Genomic DNA, 25295 nt, shown 5'->3' on the forward strand with positions numbered 1-25295 from the left:
TGGGATACGACGTAGTTGGCCGGAGGTGTGGGGGTTTTGTTCAGTGTTGTGGGTTATTTGGCGTTCTGTGTTATTAGACCATGGTGGCATAGTTCAACTATGGTGTAGTGCCCTAGGTGTGGTGGGCCGTGGAGTGGTGGCAGTTACGGGTGTGGTAGTACGCTGTGGCACCCCCAAGTGTTAGTGTTCGTGTACCGTCGTCGGTCTCGTGTGTCCGGTTGCGTGTAGCCGGACGTACCGCGGATTCAGGTGTCCAAGGGTTCGTGTTGGGTGGGCGAGTCGTGGTGCTGCCAGGGTTAGCACCGTCGACGGTACGCACATCCACGTTTCGCCCGGTCGGGGCGCACGGTGCCGGGTGATGTGTCGGGTGTGTATGGGTTCGGTGTGTTTTCGAGATGTCGTATTCATCCCACCACGCTGTGGTTGTATAGGTAATCTCAATCTCCTCCCACACCTGAAGGCACATTTTTGCAGTTCCTCGTCATAATTTACTTATTTCTTAATATTTTAGCGCACAGCAGGTCTAGGTTCCCCCACGTCCCGTGGGATGTACTCGCGTGGCACGATGGTGTCGGCGGTGAGTCGTGACGGTTTGGGTCGTTCGTGTGGCTGTCGGGCGGTGTGTCCGGTGGGTGGGGTGCAAACATCGACGTGTGTGTGTTGTGGGCCGTTGTGTCGGACCCGGGGTGTTAGTGCCTTGTGTTTCTGTAGCTTTGGTGAGGTTGTTGGTGTGCAGTTCGCTCATTGGGGGTACGGCGGTGTTAGGCGGTCCAGATGTGCTAGAGTGTCCCGGTGTGTTTCCTAGGAGACGTGTTGGTGTTTTATGCCGTTGTGTTTCGTCGTCGTTGGCGCAGTGGCAAGATCAGTGTTTGGGGTAGCGTGACGTTGTCCAATGTGTGCATGTGTGTTGTTTCGGTGGGTTTATGTGTGGTGTCACTCACGGGAGTCGGTGTGTGACCCGCTGTGGTGTAGCACTATCGACGGTGTGGTTAGGGTGGGGTGTTATTCGAGATGTCGTATCATCCCCACCACGCTCGTGGTATAGGTATCTCATCCTTCTCCCCCACCAGAAGGCACATTTTGCGTTCCTCCGTCAAATTTACTTATCATCTTAATATTTTAGCGCCACACGTAAGTGATTGAATTCTGCTTAAAAAAGACAACTGAAAATATCGTAAACCGAGCTCAACCTTGGTCTACCAATAAAAATTTTATCGATGGCAATAAAAATGTTATAGATTTTTAAAGCTTCTGTCGCTGTAAAAGCTATGAGACTGAGGGTGTAGGTTTGTACTGTCGTTCTTGATTTTAATCAAAAAAGGCATCAGTGCAGTATCGGTGAGCAAATCAAGCGAGAGAGACCGGCAGAGGAATTAGCGCTAAAAATGATTAATAACCAACCGCAGGTCCGCTAATTGTTGGATAGGCCCGCACCCGCCAGACGAATTGCACAACAGGAGGAGAGTCTATTGTTTATCTTCGGCTTAGCTACTCCTCGGTTGTTTACTCGTACGAAAGCGTCAAGCTTTGCGTCATTGAACGATCCGCTGGACCTCTGCATCAGTGCTGCAATCTGGATAATTTAAGCAGCAGCTAAGGTTACTTAAAGTGAAATTTGCAAGAATGAATGAGCAACGAGTTAAATTTTTGGATTTTACCACTTTATCCAGAAGGGCTCGTGAGAAAGTAATCGCAGAACACAAGGGATTGATAGTGGCTCACATCGATGTATACACACCGAGAAAAAAGTGAAGTTGATTTAACATTCTGGATGTAAAAAAAAGTGTGCGAGAACTTATAAAATGCTGAATTACCCACTACAGCAGTTACTTCAGCAATGCCAATATGTAAATTAACTGCTGTGGCGGATTCAGCATTTTTTTTAAGTTCTCGCACAATTGTTTTGCATCCAGATGTTAAATTAATTTCACCTCGGTGCACTTTTTTCGGAAAGTGATATATCAAGGTGTAGCCTAAGGTAATCTAAATTTTATACACGCTCTTCTTATGGCCTGAATTCGTTCCCAAAATACGCATATATGATCCCTAGAAACCCTTTCGTCCATAAAAACTTTGACCACTGTAGCTGTCTTAGCCCGATGAAAAATCTTTCTACCAATAGATGTTTCTTCTCTGCAATGTGCTCCGACATCCAAACAATGTCGACACCCTCTCTTTCCGAGGAGGTGTAAATAAGATTTTAATTTTTCTCTCAAACAGGACAATGATGGAGATTCTTAGAAAAAGAGGATTCATTTTATCCAAAGGAAATCTCTTTATGATAAAAAAGTGAATATAATATTGTTAGCGTAATTCTGGATTAAAGATTCGCTTACGGCGGCAAAAATATAGGATTTTTTTTAAAGCTTAGCCCTAATGTCCTTCTTAATAGTTAGGCTCTTATAAAAGTTTAAAATATGCAACATATGTACTCTTAAGCTTTTTGTGGTGATTCCTCAGCTCAAAAATTAACTTCACCAGCAGTTATAATTACTCCGTTGGTGTGACCATGAACCAATATCGTAAAAAGTATATACTAGTCTCTATCCCACCCGCAAAATTGACGCAACTTGGCCCTGCGCTCGAGCCGGAATAGCATGTTAAACCCCAAATCACCGTGCAGGGCCAATTCGGTACTTTACTGCACTTACATACTGTGAGGTCAATGTGAGCTAACTTTTATTTTTCGCAAAAGAGTTACGAAACATCTCCACGCAGCGTTGTCTGAAGATCCTATCAAGTGCCAGCTACTGGCCGTGCGGATTGGTTTCGGCTATTATCTGTGTAGCCATTAGTGAATCCAACGATGATGCCACATTGAACAAATGTTGTTTCTTTCTTTTCCGAAAGACTCTCTCTTCTAAACATTTTTGCTTGTTACTGTAACTAAGTTTCAATGGACCAGAGCGCAGTGAGAAAGTTCAAAAAATGTCTATACCTCTGAAAATGAGCCGATGTCAGCATAGTCTTCAGTGTTTCAATTGAATTTACTGTGAATTCTTGAATTTTCTCAACATAATCACCTTGCTTTCTCATGAAGTTTTAAAATGACGATTACTTGTAACCATAACAGAAACAACCGCAAATCGAGTATTAATTTCTTCAAGCATGATCTAAACAGACCAAATTTTGAATAGACTGGACTGATCTACAACTTTACGAGTCTGCGAAAACCAGTTTCATTTTTCGGGCATTTAAGATTTCCGTTTTATTGATCAAGCACATGTCTTTTGTACGTCTTTTTTTCATTTTTTTGTCAGGACTCAAACTTTGCAAGTTCATTTAGCCGGCGCATTTTTTCCACTCATATTCGCGCCCTAAATTTCTCATCCATGGCATCTTATTTATGTACCCTCAATGTCGGATACCATACAGATCTTAAAAACATTAGGATGACAGAAAATTTAGTCCTGGAAAATCCGCATGATAATTCAATTATTTTTAGAGACCAATACTAAATATCTTTAAAATAGGCTACAATCATGCCGGTATTTCGCTCATAGTGTCAATCTTTATAACTCAGGGTTTGTGCAAGATGGAACAGCAAATGTATAAACAATTTTTCTATCTCAAAGAATTGCAATTCAGACAGTTGATTTTTTATTGAGATCCATCAATGCAGTCAAATCAAGCATATATGGAACTCTACGTGAAAGGTTTTTTGCCTAATAGGCAAAATGAAGGCGTGTTACTGTTTGCAATTATTTTAGACTTTAAATCTTCATGTCGTGGGTTTAACCGTGTCAGTTATGCAGTATGTAATAAAAAAATTTATTTGGACACTAAAAGGTTATTGATTCGATTTCGCCAAACAACTCATCTTTTTATGGTGGTCGTCAGTCTCTGCAGCAAAAGCTGCCCATTGGCCACTTACTGGTGGATGACCATTATATTTGCATCATCCGAAGCGGGCGGCGTGCAAGTAATAACTTATGAATCCTGACATACTTACCATGTTTACCTGATATTCAAGGGTGCTCTGTGCAAGAGACAAGTGACCACGAGTGGATCCCTCCTAACTGGGAAGTGTCTAGTTTGTCGCCAAACTCAAATCTTGCTTCATCAGCCAAAATGCGTGTCAAGAGGTTCTTGACATTACAGAATTTAATGCTCATCCCTGTTTCTTCTAGCCACTTCTCATTTGGTCAATCGTTTTTTCATTTATTTAGAAAATTTAATTCAATTTTATCTGTCTCACGAGCCTAGAAGAGGCAACGTTTCAAGGTTACGATACCAATTTACCTCAGAATCGTCTTAACTATTATTTTTACTTCATTTGCCTTTTTACAGCTTTTTGAAAAGCATGAATTAACTAAACTTGGAAAATAAATAAATGAAGATGCAAGAGTTGGGTTTCATACTTTTGTTCTGCTCTTTGTGAATTTATAGGACTGAGCTCACAGACGGACGTGACTACTAATTTTTAAGAAAAATCGAACTGAATCATTTTTACGATTAAAATCGGATTTTCTTCTTCCTATCGAGGACCAAGTATTAGGTGCTGAAGTTAACCCACACGTTGGAGCACATGATTGCAGACAATTTTTTTTACAACGTTAGAGATTATTTCAATCATTTTTTGTAGGATATGTATTCGCCATGGAAAATTTGACCAGTAGTAAGTTCATAGTGATCTTAATTGACTTCACAGTACAGAAATGCACATGTGTGGTTAATTTGATCTACTCCCAAGTGCATACATAGATTCACGGGGAAAAGAAGTTCTCGGTTCTTATGGAATAACTAAGTTCACGGTCTCATTAACTGAAGTTTTCAGACGTAGGATCAGATATCTATTCCGCGGCAACCAAAGTTTTTGTACGCTACAATAACCGAGGTTCCAAAAAACAACGAAATTTGAAATAGCATGACCAAAAACTATTGCGCTCTTCGTATAATCCGTAATTACAGCCCCCTCCCCCGTTAATGTTGATTTTACGAAACTTTTAAGCTCCCTCTTTCGTTTCTCATGTGACACTATGCACATTTAATCAGCTGTCGTTAAATGAGTAAACAGCAACAGCAACCGCAGGCTATCGGATGACTGTTGAAACGACGGTGATATATGACCGCAGCTGTCGATGAAGCTATCAAACGACCCAGAAATGATAAGGCACAGAGGTGTTGCGCAAAATCGATTCTATTCGGTAACCGCGGTACATCGGATCGAGCCACGAACAACAAAGGCGGCAGTAAAAACGCCGAACGCCACCAACATCGTAAACCAGCGCGGATTTATTGGCGATGGACACCTTGCCGAAAGCTCGCCTCGCCAAAGATGACCCGATCTCGAGCTGGACCCATCGGCTCTTCCAACTTTACGCAGTTGCCGTAACATTTGTAAAAAAAAAGAAAAACTACCGGTTGTACCTTAATGCTTTTCCTTAACCATAGCAGCTTTATAATAGGCTGCACTTTGCAGATACGAACTTCATCATTCTTATCAATTGAAAATCTGACTCTTATTTTTTAGTCGCTTTGAATGAGTTTAAACTAGGAGGACAGCAGGGTTTATTTTTAATGATTAAATTCTACTCGTTAAAAGCTAAAAGTGGGCTCGGTTGTCACTTGGTTTTTCTCTTTGATTCATTATGGCTTTATACTATGACAAGCTGGAAAGAACCACCATTTAGTGAATATACTAAAAAATATTGATTTTTTTACCAAACTAAATAGTTTGAATTCAGAACTGAGGCAGAAAAAAATCCTAAGCATCATTAGAACACAAATAAGAGTGAAGAGGGATTCCTTATATTAGGAACACTTCAACGAACAAGTGTTTCTATTTGTCATTAAAGTTGGTTAATTTTCCTCAAATATCACCAAAAACATGGTTCAAGCGTACCCCTGAAGCTCAAAACTTGGTGAAATTTTTGTAAAACTATTTTAACGAACCAGATGTGACCCTGAAAAGGGTTAGTTTGATTAGTTACGACAAAAAATTTGAGCGTCTGACTTGAGTGACGCAGTTACCCCCTCCTTGAATAAAACTTCTTGGGTGGATCTAAAGAGAGGCCCTACAAAAAAACTCCTTCGATTGATTGAAAAAATTAAGTAAACATGCTATCGTGATCGTGCCAAATTGGCAATCGCAGAAAATGTCAAAACATGACAGAAAAAAACACCATTTTTCACATCGGCTCGATCCACACTTGAAATTGGCAACTGGGACATCAATGGCATGAACCGACGACTCTACCCGTAGTTGTGCAAAAGCGACGACATGCAATGCAGGTTGGCGTCACTGCACTGTGCATTCCAGAGTTGTCAGATATACCTATGCACCATGTTCGATACATGCGACAATGAAAACTGTAAAATTAATATTAAACTTGGCAACTGCTTACATGACTCGTTCACACAGCACATACGCGTGCATAGTCTATCTGTCCGGTGTGAACTTGGATCATGAACCACGACCCCATCACTATTGGCGACCTCGCAATGAATCATGGGAATTGACACATGTGCAACAACTCGCTCCGCGTCTCACAAGATTCGCCTTGCTGAGTGCGGGGTAGGCCACCATACGCACGTGTGCCTGCAATGTGTATTATGGCTTCTTGGATGGTTGGAAACGGAAAAGAGAGAGAACTAATGCAGTGACTTTAACCCTGATTCCTGTGTTACTCGGTAACTTCTTTTTGCTTAGGCAAGTGCGAGTGTGATTTAAGGAAGACTTTGTCATTGCGAAGACATAAAAAGCTGTTTGTAACCTAATGAGTCCAGGGGTTGTCATTAAAACATTATTTTAAAGGCTGGGGGGAGGGGTTCTCTCCAAAATAGAATACTTTTGTAAGTTTTGAGCATTAGGATGTGAGAAAAATCTCGTAATTTATCAGCTTTATTTTAAATTTAGTACACCTCTGATCGAGCGAATAACCTAAAGAGCGACGAAAGTAAGGTTTACCTTTAAAAAAAAAGTACTTCACCTAATTGGGGTGTTGATTTTATTCAACTAATATTTTAAAAAACTTTAATTTTTAAATCCATGACAATTTGATTTAATTCAGTGCTTATTCCTAAAATATGTAAATTTTTTTAAATGTTGTGTGACATTAAACGTTTACATATTCCTAAACAAGTAGTATAACTTTAAACCAGCTTCTCGAGTAAAGGTTAAATTCTGTAACACGTGCTTTAAAGACTTTCAATTCAATTATTTAATTTCTTGAAAATTGCATTCCTATCATACGTTGAGGAACACACAGAAATTAAAGTGGAACGCGATCCTGATTTTACTATATTACTCTATTTTAAAATATTTATCAGGGCAAAATTTCTCTAATATTTATCAGGGCAAACTTTGCTCTATTTAGTTTCTTCTGTACTTAAGTAATCCCCGTGTCTAATTTGCTTGAAAAAAATTGTCAAGGAACGAAGGTGGAGCCAAGAGGATGGGTCATTTAGAGCCATTTTACGATGGGCCGGCCGGCTGTGCCCTGTCGGGAGGGCCGGTCGCGTCGGTCGGCCTTTAGCCCACAAACGTCGCCGACTCATTTAGGCCAGGCCCCATAGACCACGCCAGAATGACACGAACGATAATTATAGGTGCAAGCCTGCAGCCGTTGCGCAATCCTTTGTCTCGGCGCGGCGCCATTCCGGCTGTCGGGAACGGGCAATATGCAGATGACGCATCCCCATTCATTCTTGCTCGTTAATTTTCACCGTGAAGTGAACTCTCTCCTCGTTTGATTTTACGACGGCCTTGTGTCAACACATCAAAATCCGGCCTCGTGACACCGTGTGACACCTCCCTCGCCTTTTTCCGCAACTATTGGATTTCCGCTGACCATTTTACCTTTATTTTTCCTCCGATCACGCTGATTTTAGATTTTGACGATCTTGATCTTAAAATCAATGTGATCGGGGAAAAAATAAAGGTAAAATCATCAGCTACAATGCATCCCGATAAAAGTAGCTTCAACTTCAAATAACTGGAATTTCTTTTTCGTAAATTCTAAAAAAATATCTCATTCCTCATATTCATTCCTCAGCTGTTTAGTAACCTGATTGGGAAATTTGCTGAACATAATAAAACGATTCTTTAGAGACTGAAACGCAGGGGTAGGAAAGTAGGTTGCCGAACAGAAAGTCTTTAAAATACCATGTTCTTTGAATACTTCAACTGATATTTTAGACAATTAAACCCACGAAGAAAAGTATTGCGTTCCATGTAGGATTTTAACATAAAAAATATCATTTTGAGGGAATAATTTATGAAAAAACCTAATGTCTCCCATGTCTTGTAAAACTAATAGACACCGGATTTCAGCAATTTTGTTTTGATTTTGAGCTTTTTGAGAGGCAAATCTTTCATGGAAGAGCAGAGGCGGATCCAGCAATTTGGTAACACCGGATTGTCTCCATTTAAACCTATGCTGAATAATCGATTCTTGGAGGGGCACCTGACCCCTTCAAGAATCGATACTTTCCCATAGGTATTTAAATGGAGAAAGGACAATATTGCCAAATTGCTGGATCTGCAAATATGGAAGAGTATACGTTTCTTCGGAGACTTCAACGCTGAGTAAGAAAGTAGAGAGACAACTAGATAAATTCCTAGAATTCTGGGCTAATTGCGAATGCAAATTGATAGGACCTCCAAGCACTAAACCCCCTAAGGAAAGTAGTAAATCCCATTTTGGATTTCAATAAAGCATCGACCGTACAAGAGTGAAGAAGTAACACCGAAAAAGGAACCAGAAAAAGAAACTCCTCTAATTTTTGTCGCAAAATTCACCCGTTGGCATGTGACGCCGATTTTTGGATCGGAGGTATCAATGGCTGTCGAAACCCGTGCTTATTTTGATGCATCACTGCAGCGATGAGCCAAGAAACCTATTTCTCACCTGTTTTAACCCCGCGGCGTGCCCCTCTTTCCCTTGCCGCCTCCACCTTTCGCAGGCCGGATTCCCACTTGCAGCGCCGCGCCGCTATTACCCGGTCGTTTATTAATAAGCACCCGGTTATTAATAAGCAACTTGCCTATTCGTGTTTATGGTTATTACTCAGCGAAAATATCCTCCATATTCCTCACTTTATGCACGCGTGACAGGGAGCGGTGAGTTGCTCGTATTTAAATCAAAAGGAACTATATCCATTCAGATACGAGCCCTGAGATCCATAAAGACGTATGTATTACACGACTCATGTCACATTGCACATAGTTCCTTTTGATTTATATACGTTTAGTTGTTCGGAGAGCTATCCTGTTGATTAGAATGCCAATCCTCTCTTTGTCAGATACCACCAGGGTTAAGATATTTTAGAGACCCGTACTGCAAGGAAAAAAGGATGATTAGCTTAATAGTTTTTTCGGCTAATCGCGGTTGAATTCGCCATCTTTTTAGTTGAGATAATTCAAAAGTGGAAAATGTTTATCAGAGGTATGGTTCATAAGACAGCAGTAACTTTGAAGAATTTGAAACACTTCCTCGAGCATAGCAACCTTTTTCTTCACTTGACAAGCTGCTGAATGTCTTGTGAGCACTTTGCTGCACTGGAGAAAAAACACATTGGATCTAGAGTCCAGACTCATAAAAACATCGACAAGAAAAAGTATTCTTGATTCAATCAGAATCTGGCTTAAATCAAGAACCAAGCCTCTTAATTTAAGCGGATTTCGTTTTGATTCAAGCAAAAATCCGATTGAATCAAGAGTATTTTTTCTTGTCAATGTTTTCAAGAGTCTGGACTCTAGATCCAATGTGGTTTTTTTTCCAGTGTGTTAAGAAGTATTCATCAAAAATTGCTCTGATTTTTCTACAAATTGTAAGCAGAACTTAAGAAATTATGGACAAAAATTGCGCGGTTATTTCCGGAAAAAAGCATCATTAAAACAGTTTTCCAATCTTCAAATTGAGCCATTCTTCCATCTGAGAAACAACAAATCGTTTCGTTTTTAAGTCACCCGATCACTTAAACTTACAAAGTTCCCTCCCTTATCCTCCCTGCGTGATCACCGAGAATTGCGAAATGGATAACGGTGCGAGATGTAACTCGCGGGGCGTCCTCTGCGATGACGATTTCCGGGTTTCGGGCGGGATTCTGCTAGTTCGCACGGCTCACGCGCACCGAGGTGAGCCCATGAAACCAAACTGCGAATTTTGATGGACGCGAGCATTAAGCGAGCATTGTTCTCGATCGTCACGTCGCGACCCGAATCAAAAAGCAAAGAACTCCTTCGCTCGCTCGCATAAATATGATACATATACAAATAACCGTTTCGGGAACAAGACTTGATGCCAAATATATAGCTGAATTTCTATTGAAATGTAATGGGAGTTTGCGAGACTTTAAGCAAACATAATTGAAGAAACAATTTATGGCGCACTTCATCTCCATTAAGGCTTAAGCAATCTTATAAAAAATCTTTTTTACAAATTTGCTGTAAATAAAATCTTTGAAGCGAAAAATCAAGAAAATGTATTTATGAAGACATCCGGATAGTAGGACCAAAGTATGGAGGTCATTGACACACCCACCATCAATACAAATAACCGTTTTGGGAACAAGGCTTCATGCAAAATATATAGCTGAATTTCTATTGAAATGTATTGACAGTTTGCAAGACTTTAAGCAAAAATAATTTAAGAAAAAATGCTCCATGTGGACGAAATTCATCAGACGTGAGTGTAATCTTTATCCATTTGTTTACAAAACTTATAAGTGGTTCGAAGGGGGGGGAGGGGGTCGTAGGGAACGTATAACCTTCGCGTTCGCACGAAAAAAGAGGAAGAAAAAGGAGGGAAGCTCATATTTGTTAATTTTCATTTATGACCAGATTGACTCAAACTGCATATTTAGTGCTTTCAAAGCTCGGAAATATTCCAGGGGAAGCCCCCTGAACCCCCCCTCCTGTTTCGAGTGCCTCGATCCGCCTATGTTAAAACTTTCAGAATGGTTCCTCTTATCGAATCATAAATCATACTTTTAGAAGAAAAAAAAATCCTGTATAAAACAGGATAGTACTATTTTAATCAATTTTGGTTTCATCTGTCCATTTGGAAAAGCAAAATTGAGAAATTAGGAAGGAAGTCGAAACAATTTTAGGAAGAGATCCTTTCGTAAGCTATTTTATTAATTCGTAGTCTCTACTTCATTTTGCTTTCTTTTCGCCCTTCTTTTTGACACGATATTTAAACAAGTATGGCATGTGGCAACCTTGGATGAAAAAAATGTAGGTGCGCTCAAAACTCTGCTGACGTAGAAATTTTGCGCGAGGATTTTGTCTTTGTGTTCTCCCGGAACAATGGGAGCTGCTGTCGAGGAACCGGTCATTATGCATGAAATATTTCGGAATCGCGCAAAATGTTACTGTTACGATGCGAGCTACGGTTACCTCACACTAAATATAAAGTGCACCCAGACCTAGACACTATCTGAAACTTTTGATTGCCCTAGGAAATCAATGTCCGTAGGTCGGACTCTGCATATCTGATGAGAGCTCTGGAACGGCACATATCGTCGGTCTTCCGACGAAATGGCGTATCTCTGTACTCGCATGAGCCCCGGGAATCATAGAGTTATACGAAGCTGAGGGCTCTCACGAGGAAAATTGAGATACGCCCTTACGCCACGGATATGACGATAGGACCTATACATCACCGCGCTAAGGCAAAACGCCTTATAAACCTTCAGGCGCTGCCAAATTTCCTATGATAATGCACCAATTTTCTGGTAAACTTATGAATATTTCTCCTTCAATTTTTCAGATAATAATATTCGCAATTTCTCCGAAAGTTCCGGAAAATATCAAGGGAATATATTAATATTTTTCTTCAAAAATGGGCTTCGCGAGACTTAGTCCGAGGCATATATTTTAAGCGTAAAAATTACGCCCACCACTTTAAAGTTTCAAAATTCCTTCTTCATTCTTGATTTTGTGTGCTCCTTTGGTCTTTTTGGAGGGATTTTTCTTTGGTTCATGAAGATGTTGACCCCTCCTATCATTAAGATTTTTGAAATCAAACCTCTGTCTATGTGAATATTTCTAAGGGATTAAATTAATGTATGGAAGGAATCTGATCCGAAAGGAAAGGCGCAGAAAAAAATAGAGCTTCTCAAAAATGTAAGGGACCTTGCAAATTTATGGCGTACTATATCTTAATTAAAGCTTGCGCAATCTTATAAAAAATATTTTTTACAAATTCGCTGTAAATAAAATCTTTGAAGAGAAAAATCAAGAAAATGTATTTATGAAGATATCCGGATCGTAGGACCGCAGTGTATGGAGGTCATTGACACACCCACCATCTGACGACTCAAGAAGAGCAGGTGAATGTGGCGGTGTGTGATTTCAACGCACGTGTTTTAAGCAACATCAAAGCAAATCGACTTTGCGGGCAAGCAGAATAAGAGCGGGTGGCACGTATGTTCTTTGTGTCACACCGCAGAATTAATTAGAAATACCCACCTTGACACAGCTTCTCTTCTCGATTCTTTCAGGATGATTCCGCAGAGATGAGCGTAGTGTGATATTACTGTAGATGGTGCTGCGAATTTGAAATCGTAAAGTCTAAGTTCGTTTCTCGTGGTCTATCGTCTGCTGTTCAGGACGGCCAAATCGCACGATAATTGCATAAGATGAGCAAGTTAGAGCTACAAAATGAATTGCAAAGTTTCTACAATTTTCCGTGATCCGCCCATCTCTCGACCTGGCGGCGCGTTAGGATGGAAACTTGTCAACCTTGCACCTATTTCTCATCTGTTAATTAGTACACGGTGGACATGATACGGATAACAAGTTAATGAATACAAAGGTATGTTCGATGAGAAACATCTTCGGATGCGATCTGTGCTACCAACTGCTGTGTGTCATCTCGGTCTATCGGAGGACAAACTTGTTCAATTAATTAATAACCGAAGAACTTGCCTTGGAGACCGTATATCGTATCGCTGCATGGGCGTGCAGGTGACCGTCCGATCGGCCGTAAATCGAACAATAGTGGAACTTTACCCTATTGAATAAGTATCTCGCTTTAAAAATTTCGCCTATTTCGCATTGTTAATGTGTTTAAATTACTCTGCTTCGATAAAATATTCGAGAATCATTAAATCTCCTATAGGCATCGTTTAAACATTATTGTTGGTCTCTATTTAATAATGGAATAATTATCGTTTCACTATTTTTCGTCTTTTGTTAATTTTTACCGACTACGACACCAACTTGACTTTGAATCACAAAATGTTGTAATATGAGATCGCATACTTCTCCTAGGCTCAAAAAACGCAATTTCACGGCAGAAATTTCGAATTTAGTTGATGAGAGCCACACGTTCATGTATTGCGCCTAGTGAGTTCAATTTTTGCTTTTCGAACCGAAGCCGTTTTTCGTTAATTACGAGATTGTATATTTTATAACCATACAGAGGAATTTGAACCAAAATAACCAATGGGTTTTGAGTTTAAAGGAATAAGCAGTTGCAAGTTAAGGAACTACTAAAAATGAGGTTCATTTACTTGCATTTATAAGAAGTGGAATCTTCGTCTCTTACTTAGCCAATTCCCCCAATTTTTTGCACAGTAGGATTCTGCCCACCGTGAAGAAGCTGAAAGTTCAACGTAAATAACATTTTACTGTTCCTAACTTCGTCGTATGGATTGAAGTTATCTCATTTTATCGCTATACTCGAACTGTAGGCCTTTTCGCGGAGAGTAGTTTTTTCATTCTTTATATATCTTAAAAATTTATGTATCTATAGCGCTGAAGAAAAGTACGTCCACTTTCTTCACCGAGTGATTGAGTCTCTCGATCTAAGTTTGAGAGCTTTGCACCTCCGAGTGACAAAATATGCCATGAAATCAGGAGGCTTACCATTGAAGAGAACAACATCCACTTTCTTTACCACGCGTTTGAGTCTCTCGATATGAGTTTCGGGAGAATGCACAAATAATGATTGCGATTACATCAAAGTAAGTCATAAATTTACAGAAAAAGCACAAAAATCATCAAACTCTTCTCCTTGCATCCGATCGCCTCGATACTTACATCTGAGCGCGATCTTACATCTCTTGATCTGAGTTTCGGAACAATCACAAATAATGATTGCGATTACATCAAAATAAGTCATAAACTTACAAAAAAAAATCACAAAAATTATCAAACTCTTCTCCTTCCATCCGATCGCCTCGATGCTTACATCTGAGCGCGATCTTACATCTCTCGATCTGAGTTTCGGAACAAAACACAAATAATGATTGCGATTACATAAAGATAAGTCGTAAATTTACAGAAAAAGCACAAAAATCATCAAACACTTCTCCTTACATCCGATCGCCTCGAGGCGTACCATTGAAAAGAACAATATCCACTTTCTTTGCCATGCATTTAAGTCTCTCGATCTGAATTTCGGAACAATACACAAATAATGATTGTGATTACATAAAAATAAGTCGTAAATTTACGGAAAAAGCACAAAAATAATCAAACTCTTCTCTTTGCATCGATGCTCACATCTGAGCGCAACGTCTCATTTATGTGCCATGAGGCCTGAGGGTAGCTCAAACTTGACCTTGTAACGTTGCCAAAAAGATGTTGTAACGGAGTTAATCCCGGCGACATCACCCTCCGCCGGCGTCACGTCTGCTTCGGTGTGAACTCGCCTCCAGACTTGGCAACGAGACCTGACCCGCGCTGGCGCGGTCAAGACCTCGGGATCCCCGGCCGCAGCCGAAGAACAGTTCACACTTGCGGTGCACCCGCGACGCCGCGCCGCGCCGCGACTTATCGGCCGAGGATCATCTCACACTCGCGGCGACAGGTGTGCAACCGCAGTTGCCAGATTCCGCCCGATTCTCACCGGTTTTTCCTGTCGCGAGAAATGTTTTGGGTGAGGGCTTGAAGGACGTGGTTGAGAAGAGGTTTAACCATCCCTTCGATGTGAAAGTGATGAGAATACTGGTACTTGTGGCATTCGGTTCATTCCGTGCAACAATACACTGGAAAAAAACACATTGGATCTAGAGTCCAGACTCTTGAAAACATTGACAAGAAAAAGGTCTCTTGATTCAATCAGATTTAAGCTTAAATCAAAAGGAAATCCGCTCAAATTAAGAGGCTTGGTTCTTGATTTAAGCTGAAATCTGATTGAATCAAGAGTATTTTTTCTTGTCGATGTTTTTAAGAGTCTGGACTCTAGATCCAATGTGTTTTTTTTCCAGTGCTCCTGGTGTAAAAGATCGTAATCATATGAAGAAGCACCATCTTTCCTACTTCCAGTGTATTACGCCAAAAAAAATTCAAAGAAAAACTGAAATATTAACAAATTAGATAAAAAAAAACTTTTAAGCTCATAAATATTCTTTGAGCTGGTGAGTGATCATAAAATGATGATGTTTGGATGTTACAACGGATTCAAGGTGAAAAGCTTGAGAATATTTTGTAACACCACCCTCTTTTTTAATTATCATAAATCCCAACGTTCATACTCTGTGGCGTAGCAATCTACTTTGTAAAGTCTCTAATGCCTGCTTTTTAAACCTATCTCTTACCTAAACTGTAGTATTTCCAATTTTTGTGCCGATTTTTTCTGATTTATATAATTTGTATTAGTGACGATTTTTTTATCGAATGAATTTTTAAGATAGAAAGTGAGAAAAACTGTCTATCTTGAACAATATTCCAAAAGTGACTTCCATGATTAAAGAAATAGTTCTATGTCAAAAGCATTTCGTAATATTTTACTAATATTTTCCTCATTGTAAAATACTTACATTTCTGACAGAATTCTGAATGGGATACAGTTCAGGATTTTTTTTTCAAAACATGGCAATGAATCCAGGATTTGAGTCAGTGACATTATCCCAAAATTTATTGGCCCTTCCCAGCTGACCTCTCTAGAATACGCTTCTCCAAAGATCGTTTACTTGAAAAAGTCTATGAAAGGTAGACGAAAATGTAATTAGACACAAAGTGACAACGAGCGCAACCTTCCAGTTCGTGATTGGTAGCATCTTCAAGGCCGCTCGAGCACAAATTTATTCATAGTTCAGCGTGTGCGGCGCATGCGCCTGTGCACTATCTCACTTATTCACTCCGGTCCGATTTACATGTGTTACCAAACTCACGCATTTCAACAACTTGCGTGCTGCACACCCACCAAGAGCATTTTCCTGAGAATGTCTCGTGTAAATGAACTCTCGATTTTCGATGATGAAATACATTTGCTGACAGGCGCACACTGATAATATGTATCATTCCAACCAATACTAATAGCCATAGATAAATCCATTCGTATGATGGCAATGGTGCAAGCTTTTAATTTCGGGACTCCAACATTCAAATGTTGACCTTCCTAATACGGGAATGTTAAACTTTGTGCTTGACAAACACAAAAAAAATTCACGGGCTATGCTACATATCTTCCGTTTTGAACACAGAAGCCAAAAATTATAGGTGCTGGAACCGTAGCTTTGACTGCTCCAAATTCAGGGGCTAGAACAACAACGGGTGCTGCACCCGGAGCTTTCGGATTCTGATCCCGGAACTCAGCTTTGTAACCGGAGTTTTTTTTTCAGTATGCCAAGAATATGTGTTCGTGATGAACTGCTTATCAAAAAAGCTATTAATGTTTCAAAAACACCACGTTTACTAAGTCCTAGCTTTTACGCAAAAACTGTGAGAAAAAGTTTGTTGACGACCTGTACTTTAATTTAAATGTTTTATTTTTTTTGTGTTTCAGATTGCCATTTTATTAGCCGCCGTGTGCGCTGTAACTCTCGCTCAAGAGACCACTCCTATTCCCATCGTCAAATTCGAGAGGGATGGACCCAACGTAGATGGATCGTACAAGTTCAGGTAGGTCAGATCATCCTCAATATTGCGACGTCTTTGAGACCAAAGCTGATGCAGCTTTGATAGATGCGGAACAAAGTGTACATTAGTTCGGCAGGACTTTTTCCTCATCCCTAGACGTTTTAGATTACCTAGGGTCTCCTCGTTCCTACCTCGGTCGATATAACCAAACAATTGGTCGATTAACCAAGTTCTTTTAGTTGGTCTAACTGGAAAAACAGTAACTCAATGTAATCCAAAATAAACATAAACATGAACATTTTTAACTGTGTGCCATGCTACAAAAAAAAGTATATTGATTAAAGCGGTTGGCCTCTCGATATTTGCAACTCTGTGTTTCACTTGGGGTTGAAGATGGAGCAAAGCAAAATTTGTATTAGATGGAAACTCAAATTGCTCGCAAGAAAACGGAAATGGGTTAAAACTCATCAATTTCAGTTATGGTCGCTAAAAATGTTCAAATACTTCTATAACAATATTAAGTCAACTTTTTAAGCCATGAATTTCACACAATTTTTGACGGCGTTCTGTTCGAATTCTTCATTTATTGTCCTCAAACTTTAAACTGCAACAAAAAAGTCAATTTTTGGGTGCTCCTTGCGCCAAATGATGGTAAGGAAACCTCTTTATGTGCAAGGTGCGATTATGTCATTGCTCCCCCACTTTAAGGCACTTTTCCCAGGTAAATTCCATGTTTAAAACAACAGGTGAAACAAGTAGAACAGTGGTAGTGGTAGTACAAAGGGTTAAGTAAAACATGTAGAATCGCCTTCATTTTCAAGTGACACCACGCCATGACACTAACGCTCGAATAGTCATAAGCTCTCGGCTCTAGTATGCCTGATTTTGTCGTAGCTAAATGATTCCTCTCACACAATATAAAGAAGGCAATGTAACGTGATCTTATCCTCTTATTCGCATAATACTGGCTTGTTCATCTGATCTCGTAATTAGCTATTTTCAAGGTAGCAAAGTAGCCTCCACCTTCATCATATTGTTTCATGGTGTCAAAAGGATTGCAGCATCTTTCAATACATGATTGGTTGAAGAGAGATAAAGTGGAATTGAATTATTTTCTCACACATCCGCCAGTTTAGCGCCAAGTAGGGGTGAGAAAATTAGGTTCAGCTCTATAAAATATGCATGGTAGCCAAACCATTCATTGTGTAGAGTCATAGAGAGTCAAATAAATTATGACGGGTGATAGGTAATAATTTTGATTATTGTCATTTTTCAATACTTCGAACACTGATAAACTCTAATAGAACATCTAATAGACGTGCACGCAAGGACTAATGTTGCAAAAGTAATACAGAGTTATGCCTTGTAGACCTTACGGTCCACAAGTGTAGTCTTCAGGGCAAGTTGGTTTAATTTTTTTTTTTTTTTTTTTTTTTTTTTTTTTTTTGTAATAATGTGAGCTCCAGGCATAAATTTCTTAAATGTGGTACCAACAGGCTTGACGCTTCGTTCACTGATTCTGGAGTTATCGTTCATTCCAGGCTGCTGATTTAAATGATAAACCATTTATACATAACATTTCAGAAGTTGCATCTGTAAAATTATCAGAAAACGTGCTGAAATGACCGAAGCCATTTAGATGAAAAATACTTCGCCAGTGGAAAAGAAGTCCGACTTTCCCAGGTCGCGATACCGCAAGTTGGCAATGGTCGATGGTTTTGTCATGTCGATAGCTCGTTGGGTGTGACCTTAGCCCAGCGTCGACACCAGCCTGGGAATTGCCAATCTCGAGGTAATGGAGTTGAAAGGGTGCCGTCACCGTTTTGGCATTTAAGTTGCTCGCCTTTGATTACCGCGGAAAAGGCGCATATCAGTGAACCGATCATTCGCCATTAAAATTTGCTTTCGGCAAGTAGCATCTTAGTCAGGATTATTCTCATTGTGATTGGCCGGAGTGTCTTATTACTTGAATGGCATGCAAGTAATGACCGTTGCTCCTCTATTCACATGCACTCAGGGAAAAAGAGAGCCTTGAGAGCTGCCCCATAGAATAATCATGCCCCGCACCTCTCATTTTTGGATGATTTGTGCTTGTACGTGATTGAAGTGCACCACCAACGTACTTCCTCTTACAGCTTTCTGTGAAAAAAAAAATTCTAGCATGACTTTTCTCCCTTGAAAGTATCCAATCCTCTTAAATTATTTTGAGGTACAATAATTCCATCAAAAGTTAGCATTTTTTTAAAAAAAATTTAGTGTTATTTCATTCCTTGCACAATTCAATGATTCGGTTTTCTTTTATCAAATTTGGATTTCCCTATTTAGAGGAGAGTGAGCTCTCAACTTTTTTCACGGTTATAACCTGATTTCATTTTTGGAGTACTTAGGACTAATTTTATTTGTACCATTAAAAAATCAAAAAGGGGTCAAAGCTTAGAAAAAGCTCGGACAACTTTCTGAGGATAAATCATCATTCTTCGCACATAGTCCCAACAGATCAAAGGGACCGTTCCTTAGTTACGTAACGCACTTTTTCGGCATTTTAACCCCCCCCCCCCTTATCATGCATTTGTGGCGTAGGTCCCTATCCTTAAACGAGTAAAAATAATGATAGCCTCGACCCCCTTCTCCCCAGAGCGTTACATAATTTGGGGATAGCTCCAAATTAGTCATCTGGTAGATTCGCAAATAGGCTTTTTCATCCTCAGTTCCTTTTCTCGATAAATTTTCTACTAAACTTCGCGAAAAATGAATTACTGTTGATATTTAATTACTTGAAGAGGGGGACCAAAGAGTTAGTGGCACCACATTCCTCGAAAATTTAACCAGCATCACATAGGACATTCCCGGTTGGCAAGAGATGATATCATCGACCCCTCACCTGTCCGCTCGACGCCGCGCCGAAGAGCATTACTCACGGGTCTCTATTACGGTCAATCAAGAGTTGTAACGCGACTGGGAACGAGCATGATTGGTCACACTTTCGACGCCCCGGCCGAAAGCGCTGAAACGGTCGACGACTCGTTGACACGTGACGAAACCTGCCCAATTACCGGGAAACCCAGAACGCGGGGGCGGCGGGGGTGCCGGCCGTCGACGAAAACCCCGTATCCCCCCCAGGATTCCCGTTCGATCCACGCGGTTCTCCGTCCGGGATTTCGGACTCGGCGTCGTGTCGCAACTGCAACGGCCGAGCGTTGCTCAAGGAGCTGAATTATCGGCTATCTAAACTCTAAACTGTAAACTGTAAAGGCCATCCAACATTTGATCCTCGAGCGGCAAACATGCCCGCCATCGGAGGGGGGAGGGGGGCTCCGAGGATGAGCGCCGGTCTAACCCGGTGACCCGCCGACCTCCGCGGCCTCGCCGCCCGACAAGGTTGCCAGGTTGTGAGATGAACGTTTGGATTTTATATGGCGTTGAATGGGAGGTAAAAGCTAATTTTATGCATTGTCTGCAACAATGCAGTCCGACCACCCAGCCGCATCGCTCGCTTCTGGCCAGGACACGTCGATGCCGCTTTGGATATAGCTTTGAGGTTAGGTATTAGACGGATCCGGTCGTTTGAAAAATAGTGCCACAGCTCGGAGACAGTCTGTTTTAAGAGACCCGGGCTAACAATTTGGGCAATATCATTGGTTGGCGGCAAAAGTCGAATTCGGAGGTTAACGCTACTTTTCTCCCGACGATGGTTGATGATTTATTTATCGAGCATAACAGCAAATATCCGTCAAATGAGACTTATTTTCGAGGCGAGAATTTGGCTTGGTGAATTAGGCTAGAATCGTTGAACTGATCCCTCCAAGTTCTAAGGTCCAGTTACACGATCAAATTGAGCCATCAAATTGGGCCTCTCATTGGTCGCATCCTCACCTCAGGCCTTTTTCCACCAATCAGAGCTTCAGTTTGATGGCTCAATTTGATCGTGTAACTGAACCTTTAGTCATCAGTCGTCATTTGAGGAGTCTGCGTCGCTTCCGAGAGTACATTTTGCACCGCGGAAAAATCCGTGCGGGCTCTCTAAAATAATTTCGTCTGCCCTCAGTTACCCCTTGGAGCTGGGGAACTGGATCGTAAGATTTCAGAGTCTTTCGGTGTCTTGGACGCGAGTTTAAAAGCGGAAGGAACTGACCCATCGACCTTTAATAACATTAAAAGTAAAAAAAAAAACATTACAAGGCAAAGACTTATCCATTCATCAATTTGACGAAAAGAACAACCTGTATGTTTTAATTAATAACTGTAACGTGTTTTCAAATATGGAGACTTTAACGCAAAGATAGAAAAATACGCAATACGTGAGAAATATAGATGATGGCGTTCTTGAACCCTATTGGCCCTTTGGAAGGGGGGGGGGGGATAGTCCCTGCCTCCATTTCAGAGTCTCTTTCTTAGGGTCATTGACTGATAATCACCGGGGGTGGCAAAAAAACGGGCGCAAGAGTCATGAATTGACTTGCTATAGGAGCAGTCTTTTATTTCTCAATGCATATAGGGATCTTGTAAATGAAGAGTTCGATGGTTCAAACGAAACACTTCCAAAACGTAAAGAGTTCTCAAACTTACATCATTACAATAAATGAGAATATTGGATCATAAAACAACGTGTTTCTTTCTCTTTCTTGTTAAAAAAACATTGAGTCTCAGAGGAGTGCTTGGTCCTCATAGCCTTCGAACTCATCGCCAGAGTTTGATATGGGAAACTTAGAACTGTACAAATACCCCTCATAAAAGAATGAATTTCAAAAGTAATATCATAAGAGCACGATCTCCACAAATTTACTAGCCAATTTACGATGTAATTTACTGAGTAATTTAATTACATGTTTAGATCAAGCAAAATAAGCTGTTCAAAAGAAAACTCACTAAAAGGAAAAAAAATTGTTAGCACTAAAAAAAGTGATTTTCCAAATTCGTAGCTGTGTACCTAAGTACTTTATGTTTCAATGTTGGAATCATATGGATTCTTTTTTGGTACACGGACGATCAATTATCTGAATGAGCATGACATAGGTATAATACATGAAATACATCACACAGACTTCACTTATCATTTGTTGCTAGACCTTTCAAGAAAATCTCAATGGAAAAATGTTTCTGCTCACGCTTTTTGTTAGGTAATGATGCGGTGGCCGGTATGTATGAAAGAAGTAACGTTTAAATTGCAGAAAAATGTTTTTGACCTCTATGAATATTGATATGAAGCAATTAGGCTCTTCGCTTGCTAAGGCCAGCTACTTGATCGTTGCCAATTTCATCTGAAAAAATTCATGTATTCCATTATCACATTAAATTATACGGCATTTCTGAATGTGCATTCTGGTGGTTAGTGGGTCAGTTGGAAGCTGCGAAGACGGGACATAATTATTATTGAAAAATGACGTTCTCGCTATTAAAATATCCTAGACAGACATGCTCTGTTGCCGTCAATGTCTTGCAGATTAACACGTTTGCTGAACTGCCAGACTTTGTGAGAAACATGGCACAGCACAGCGAAAATTATTACATGTTCCGAGTCATCTTTGATTAAGTATCCGTTGACTGTAACATCTAGAATACAAAAGAAATAATTCTACTGTAAGTTTCCGAAAAGAAAAAAAATGTGATTTTTCATAAAACTCTGTTTACGAATTATGGATCTTCAAATACGCGTTTACAAATTTTCTTGGAAATCCCCCACTGAGAATCCGCATTTAAAAATAACGGTACATAACATTTTAGTAAGGAATTAAGTTTAGTGATCCATTTTTTTTTCACTGGGAGCAATACTGGTTTTTTTTTTTTTTTTTTTTTGCCCAACAGTTTACATATATGTCCATAGCTGGGCAACATTAGCAGGGTTGCCACTTTATTTAGGGACTCCAGAACTGAAAACACGGCATCTCTGCTTAATGTATTTGCTCCCATATTTGCATGGAGAGTTTGTCTTGATGTAGAGGTAGACTCTTAGGATAGCGTGGGATATTCCCTCCATTTGGCCTCAACTTGAGAGCTTTTTTTGAGCTTTGGAGTTGATTTCAGAGAAAAGCAGTGGCATCATCGTGTTTCTCGCGAGCTATTTTACACAAGAATTAACAGTCAAATCGCAAATTCCTCACACATGCAACATCTCCATTGAGAAAACTTCTTCCCTCCCCACATCTACATCACTTTTAAATGTTACTCCTTTAGATAAATGTTCTCATTTTCCTATATTAAATGATCTGGGTTTTTTTTCTGTTTCAGCTACGAAACCGGAAACGGCATTGCCGCAGAAGAGGCCGGAGCTCTGGAGAACCCCGGAGTCCCCGAACAAGAGGCCATCGCAGTGACCGGCTTCTACCAATACACTGGCCCAGACGGCGTCCTCTACAAGGTCACCTACACCTCCGGCAAGAACGGTTTCGAACCCCAAGGCGCCCACCTCCCAACCCCACCCCCAGTCCCAGAAGCCATCGCCAAGGCTCTCGCCTACATCGCATCTCAACCCCCACAGCCTGAAGGCGCCGGCAGCGCTCCCGTAGCCGCCTACCAAAGACCCTCCGCCGCCGCCCAACACGCCGCCCAGTACCAGCCCGCCGCCTCCGCCCCGCAACCCGCCTACAACGCCGCACCCGCCTACAAGACCCAGGCCACGTTCCCGTCGCAACCCGCCTACCAGGCCGCCGCCTCCGCCCCGCAGCCCGCCTACCAGCAATACCAGCCGGCCGCCTCTGCGCCGCAGCCAGCCTACCAAGCTGCCCCCTCTGCCCCGCAGCCCGCCTACCAACAATACCAGCCTGCTGCCTCCGCTCCACAGCCCGCCTACCAGGCTGCACCCAACGCCTACAACCCAGCTTCTGCTTTCCCCAAGCAGCGTGCCTACAGACGAGTAAACCGATCCCCCAACAGGCGTCAATTTAGAAACTACTAAAGGCGGATTGTAAAGTTGCTTGGCTGAGCTGAAGAATTACAGAATGGCCAAGGCTTTTGGTTCAAGCGGATTCCTTCTTTGCTTATTTACCGGAGTTCTTTTGAACCAAGAGCTTTGTCTTTCCAGCGAGTCCTATCGGAGACATAGTGATTTTTTTTAGCAATCCAAGCAATTACGTATAGGTTTTATTGTAAATCGAGAATTCTTCGGCCATACGACGTCATCTCAACATGTCCGCATGAATGGTCAATTTGGCTGTTAATCATTTGGTTTTGAAGTTGCAAGATCTCTGATTCTAACCTGTTGTTCATGTAAATGAATATTGTTACCATTATCAACCTCGAATTAAGGATATTAGTTTTTAAAATATTTGCACGCTTAAAACCCTTTGATTTTTAGCCCAATTTAGCTTTCCGTGCGAACTCTAACTAGGCAAACTAAGTACTGATCGTGACTGGTCGATTCTAGTAATTGAGAAGAAATTGTTGAACATCCAGAGTAAATAACCAAGTTAAGCTGGAGCCAATGTCACACTAACTCTGTAAATTGGCTCTGAGAAACAGACTACAATCACAACTCTCTGTGGGATATAAAACCAATGAGCCCTTGAGCTTTCAAAAGCCACAATGATCTCCTGGCCATAAATAAAATCTACGCCTCAAAAACCGGTGCCTCTTCTAGAAATTTTGTTTAGTTTTCTTATTCCATGACTTTCGAATTGGTGGAGAAGTTTATCTACCACTTGAAAGACGAATCAGAGAGCTCAGAAAAATTTCTAGACTTGTCACTGGTTCTGATGCTTAACTTCCGTACATTCTGGAGCAAGCTGTGATTTGTGAGATCTCTCCCGCTAGGGAGAAAAATTGTCATTTTTTCAGGTTTCCTTTTCATAAAAGAAAACCTGAGATGAAGGAACAATTAACCATGTACATTTCTTGTTTATATTTTTTCTATCTGCTTGTAACTGTATCCGATACTTAAAACTCGAAGAAGCAAAGCAACCAATCAAACTAGATGTGTCTTTTTTTTCTAGTCTGTTCTACCTTTCCAGCCGTAAGCCTGGATAAGAGTGCAATTTTTCTCGAGGCGGGGTGCACCCCGCCTTGGATTTTCAAACGATTAATAAATTTTGAATGAATCCTACGTGCTTTTATTTTTTAAAGCCATTGAACCCTTACAAAGTATATTTTTGGAGTCACTCTCAAATGTTGCGCCGAGTAAGTAATATTGCACCCACGCCCGTAAGTACGGAAAGAGATTGAGCTCAAAATAGTCTGAAGCTGACTTCTGGAATATTACTCCCTATTCACATCGCATTTTTCACAGAGAAGTTGGTTTTTACCCAAAAAGTATTATTGATGAAAAGAGATTGAGCTCAAAATAGTCTGAAGCTGACTTCTGGAATACTACTCCCTATTCACATCGCATTTTTCACAGAGAAGTTGGTTTTTACCCAAAAAGTATTATTGATGAAAAAATTTCATAACATCAAAATCGTTACCTGATTTACTAGGCATTTGAAATATTCTACTCACTCGAATAGTTTAAAAGAATATCCACAATCCCCAAATGATTTCTGATAAATACGAACTGAACTTAAGTTAAAAATTAGTCCAACACTTTTAATCAGCAACCTACACGTAG

The 25295-nt window shown here is 40.6% G+C and overlaps 1 protein-coding gene across 1 annotated transcript in view; it reads left to right on the forward strand.

Moving 5' to 3' along the window:
• Nucleotides 1-24794, forward strand: part of LOC109030695 (uncharacterized) — a 34569-nt gene extending 9775 nt beyond the window's left edge. Inside the window, exons 2-3 of the mRNA XM_019041783.2 lie at nucleotides 16686-16801; nucleotides 22985-24794. Coding sequence (XP_018897328.1) covers nucleotides 16686-16801; nucleotides 22985-23651 — 783 coding nt within the window. The 3' untranslated portion in view covers nucleotides 23652-24794. The remainder of the gene's footprint in view (nucleotides 1-16685; nucleotides 16802-22984) is intronic.
• The last annotated feature ends 501 nt before the right edge of the window (nucleotides 24795-25295 follow it).

This window comes from Bemisia tabaci, chromosome 3 (assembly GCF_918797505.1).
Source record: "Bemisia tabaci chromosome 3, PGI_BMITA_v3".
NCBI lineage: Eukaryota > Metazoa > Arthropoda > Insecta > Hemiptera > Aleyrodidae > Bemisia > Bemisia tabaci.